We start from the raw sequence: 4,800 nt of genomic DNA, 5'->3' as shown, positions 1-4,800 counted from the left end.
CCACCCCCTCACCATCCCCCTACCCACCATCACCGTCACGCACCTTCAGGTTGACATTCAAGACCCGGTCAAAAGCGTCGCTCTCCATCTTCAGGAACAGACTGTCAGTGGTGATCCCAGCGCAGTTCACTGCCACACAGGGGGGGCGGGAATACCGTGCCTGGAAGACAAAATGGCCGACGTGGGGGGGGTGGCGGTGAGGGCCAATGGCATAAAACAAAATAATCGTTGGCCCTCGTCAGTGAGGGCAAAGGTCAGGGGCTCGAGCACCAGAGCCGCCTGCACAACCTTGGTTCTCAACTTTACAGCCTCATACCCACCCCCGGCCCCCAAATGGAGAGTGTTACTCCTAGGTCAGCCCCTTCGGCCCAGCCACTGCTCGCCCGGAGGGGGTGTTTCGCTCCAGCCTGGTCTGCCCTGACCAGCTACGGGTCGTTCCAATCCTCCACAACATCCCGCTGGAGACGTTGTTTTTCAAACTGGAGGCTGGTTGAAATGGTTCATGTCACGTTCAAGAGAGAAATGGTAGAGCTCAAACCATCTGGTCACTGCGTTAAATTGTTGCATTCAGGCCCCTTGTCGAACACCCAGAGCCAGTTTGGACTTACCAAAGACAGCGCAAACAAGCTCGAAGGCGTTCAGAAATGTAACCATTGTGTTTTTTTTTATTTTCCTGCACTTTTGATTGCGGACTGACATCCAATAAAGGACCCTTTTGACTTTTGCGGTTTCTAACAGCAACTTACCGATGCTCATTGTAAGTGGTGTTTACACTGCTGCTTGTTGAAGCAGAGGAGAGAAGGTTACTGCAGATGAACTGGCTACGGTTTGGTGGGGAAGGGGGAGGGGCATGCGTACAACTTGACATTCAGTCGGTAACAAGTAGCTGATTGGTCTGAGGAGCAGTGACCAGTTGTCGATGACATTAGCCTTCTGCCTGTCAATACCTATGTGATTGGTTCCTAGGTGGCTCAACAGTTTGTGGTTGTGAATGATATGGCCCAGAACTCCAGAAGGGAAAGTGGTCTCTCTCTCTCTCTCTGCAGCAAGAAAAAAAACCTAAAGCTTGAACAAAGCCGGTTTCTTTCTCCCCTTGCCAGAGCTGTAAACTGTGGTTTTTAACGTAACTGACAGACTTTTCAGTTTATGCTCCAGTTGCTCTATGCCTTCTTCAAGGAAGTGAAAGGACCTGCAGAAGAACAACAAGGTCCCAACAAGCAAACGGATCATCTCAGCAAACCCTGTGGACATGGACCACTGAACTACCTTCCCATGTTTTTACTCACCCATAACACCAACGTTTATTGTCTGTAGTTGAGTGAGTGTAGGGGGAGTTTTATGAGGGGGCAAGAGTATTAACAGCAGTGTTGTACATTTACAGTTCATAATTGTTTATCTACGGTTAGAATCGACTCCATTGTAATGAATAGTTATTCTTGTTAAGTACAGAAAGCTGGTCCACAACTTCTATTAACTTGAGTATACAACGGCAGATATATTGGGAAGTTCTGTATACTTTGGTTAAACTTCAATTAGGTATTACAATGTCTCCAGGAATGGTTTCCAGCATGTTACCCCAGTAAGGTGTGACATGACATTCGTTCGAGGTGACATGCATACACACACTCATACACACACACACACACACACACACACACACACACGCACACTCACATACATACACACACACACACACACACACACACAACTGAGGGGAGTGTGTGTGTGTGTGTGTGCGCGTGCGTGTATGCGTGTGTGCCCCCTCACTGAGAAATGGGAAAAACCCTGTCTTGAAAACTCTTCAATCCCATCTCCCCATTGCCGCTATCGCTTGCGACAACCACAGGACAGTAACCATGCATCAAGGAGACTAATCACTTTTCATCAGCCTAAGATAGCAACCAAATAGACAATTTGATTTGATTTATTGTTGTCACACGCACCTACGTTTTAGGGTGGCACGGTGGCTCGGTGGTTAGCAATACCACCTTAAGGCGCCAGGGACCCGGGTTCAATCCCAGCCCTGGGTGACTGTCTGTGTGGGGTTTGCATATTCTCCCCTTGTCTGTGTAGGTTTGCTCCAGTTTCCTCCCACAGCCCAAAGATGTGTAGGTTAGGGTGGATTGGCCGTGCTAAATTACCCCATAATGTCCAGGGATGTGCAGGCTAGGTGGGTTAGCCATGGGAAGTGTAGGGTTAAAGGGACAGCTGGGGCAGGAGGGGGGGAGTCTCCAGAGGCTCAGTGATGGGCTGAATGGCCTGCTTCCATACTGTAGGAATTCTATGGTAAGTACAGTGAAAAGTTTTGCTTTGTGAGCTGTAGAGGCACCTCATAACATACAAGGACTCTCAAATCAATGGGCGTTTAGCCAGAACGAGGCATACAAGGTTATGGCTGAGCTGGAGGTGCACTAAGCAGGATCAGAATTATATGTGAAGTTAGAGAGGTCCATTCAGAAGTCTAATAACAGCAGGGAAGCTGTTCTTTAACTTGTTGGTACGTGTGTTTAAGCTTTTGGATCTTCTGCCTGACAGAAGACAACATGAGAGTCGAATCTCCCACTTCATAAAACCCATGAAAAGTATGTAAACAATTGAGAAATCAGTGAACTCAATGTGACCACATGATCTGTGCACTTTAGAGCAAAAACGCAGTCGATTTTTCATTTATATCCTGTGGCTTAAAGGGAACCACGCATTTTGCAACTAATCTAATTATTTACAAATTGTGATTGCAAATTATTTAATTATTTAATAAAGGCAAGGAGCTTGTTGATCGCACTAATTTCATAGGGACTTACAATCTGGTGAGCCAGGCTACTGGTCTCAGGGTTCAAATCTCACCAGGACCGAAAGAATATCAATTCAATCCATCCAGTCAGAATTGAATATGAGTGTGAGCTGTTGGAAATCCCATCTGGTTCACTAATGGCCTTTAGGGAAGGAAACTGCCATCCTTACCTGGTCTGGCCTACATGTGACTCCAGACCCGCAGCAATGTGAATGACCCTTAGCTGCCCTCTGCAATGGGCAAGCAAGACACTCAGCTCAAGGGCAATTGGAAATGGGTGACACATGCTGCCCTGGCAAGTGATGCCCACTTCCCGTGAGAGAACAAGGAAGATGATTGTCCCCATAAATGAATTTTCCGGGATGAGAAACCTCAGTGATCAGGTCTTTGCCGAATCATGAGCGGGCTAGGGAGAAACTGTTCCCGCTTGGAAAAGGAACGAGACGGAGAGTATGGATTTAAAGTGAGCTGCACAAGCAGCAAACATAAAGTGAGGAAGAGCCTTTTCACCCAGTGAGTGGTCTGGGATTAGGAACGCACTGCCTGGAGGTCTGGAAGCCTGTTCATTTGCACTTCCAAGAGGGTACAGGATGATTAGCTGGATTGAACATTGGATATAAGGGTACAGTTGTGGGGGGGAGGGGAAAGCAGGAGATTGGCATGAAGTAACGAGTGTGTGCGGTCACGATGGGCCGAATAGCCTGCCCCCTGTGCTGCAACGTTTCTGCGACTCCTAGCCTTGGCGGTCGTGACGGTGATAACTTTTCAATTATTTATCATCTCCGTCTGCCTGCTGCCTATCTACTTTGCTCTAATGCTGTTTAGTGAACAGTAAGGCAGCTTCAGCAGTGAGAGTCCCCTCTCCTACCATCTCCTGCCTTTTATTTTACAAGTATCCCCCCCTTATTATTGACTCTTCAACTGAGGGGAACAGCTGCTTTCTATTCACACTGACCATGACATCCCAACCACCCCAACACCCATAATCTCATACACCTCCCTCAGGTTCCAGTCGCACAAACAAAGCAGACCCAAGTTTTATCCAGCCTCTCTTCAAAGCTAAAATGCTCCATCCCAGGCAACGTCCAGCTGAATCTCCTCTGCACCCCCTTCCAATACAATCCCATCTTTCCTGTAGTGAGGTCACCTGAACTGCACACGGTACTCCAACTGTGGCCTGACCAAAGTTCTGTAATTTCCAACAGAGCCTCCCAGCTCTTATAATCTAGCCACAATTAATAAACACCTCTTGTCCACACTGATAAAACCTTTAATTATCTCGGGGCAATGGCTCGAAAGAAATTCTGCGATTTGCATTTTAATCAATAGAAACCTGCGTCTCCTTTCTAACTGATTAAAGAGTCAAAACAGGCAGTCAGCGAGCCATTTTTAGGGTTGTTACCTTTCCACTTATAAATACATATTTCCTCTTCCAGACTACACCTGAGGAAGGAGCTGAGCTCTGAAAGCTCGTGTTTTCAAATAAACCTGTTGGACTCTAACCTGGTGTTGTGTGATTTCTGACCTTCTCCGCCCCAGTCCGACACCGGCCCCTCCACATCGCAGTCAGTGGGGTGAGAGAAGCTGCCAATGTCAGGCCGTCCCTACCTGAACGTCAGCCATGAGGCTGTGGACATGCTCAGGGGACGACACATCGGTAACAAACAGCAAGTGTTGCTGCTGATCGGAGGGCAGCGTCCGCAGGGTCTCCTCCGCTGCCCCTTTGTCGATGTCCACCACTGCCACCATGGCACCCTCCTTTGCAAAGCGCTGGCACACGGCCCGACCGATCCCACTGCCACCACCTACAGAATGAGTCACAGAGTTAAAGGCAGCTTCCACCAGTGAGAGAGAGAGAGAGAGAGAGAGTGTGACAGTGAGAGAGAGAGTGAGAGAGAGAGAGAGAGTGAGAAAGAGAGAGTCTGAGTGAGAGAGAGCGAGAGAGAGAGAGAGAGTGTGTGAGAGAGAGAGCAACAGAGAGTGAGAGAGCATGTATGTGAGAGAGAGAG

At 48.2% G+C, this 4,800-nt stretch overlaps 2 protein-coding genes across 2 annotated transcripts in view; one reads left to right on the top strand and one right to left on the bottom strand.

Moving 5' to 3' along the window:
* The window catches only part of bbs10 (Bardet-Biedl syndrome 10), a 70,189-nt gene that overhangs the window by 31,330 nt on the left and 34,059 nt on the right, over positions 1-4,800 (top strand). The window lies entirely within an intron of this gene.
* The window catches only part of LOC125486935 ((3R)-3-hydroxyacyl-CoA dehydrogenase-like), an 8,172-nt gene continuing 3,391 nt past the window's right edge, over positions 20-4,800 (bottom strand). The window contains exons 2-3 of the mRNA XM_048616495.1: positions 4,400-4,596; positions 20-160 (exon numbers count right to left, since the gene is read on the bottom strand). Coding sequence (XP_048472452.1) covers positions 20-160; positions 4,400-4,596 — 338 coding nt within the window. The remainder of the gene's footprint in view (positions 161-4,399; positions 4,597-4,800) is intronic.

Source organism: Rhincodon typus, chromosome 35 (assembly GCF_021869965.1).
Source record: "Rhincodon typus isolate 14 chromosome 35, sRhiTyp1.1, whole genome shotgun sequence".
In the NCBI taxonomy this organism is placed as follows: domain Eukaryota; kingdom Metazoa; phylum Chordata; class Chondrichthyes; order Orectolobiformes; family Rhincodontidae; genus Rhincodon; species Rhincodon typus.
This window is presented reverse-complemented; position numbering and strand designations above follow the sequence as displayed.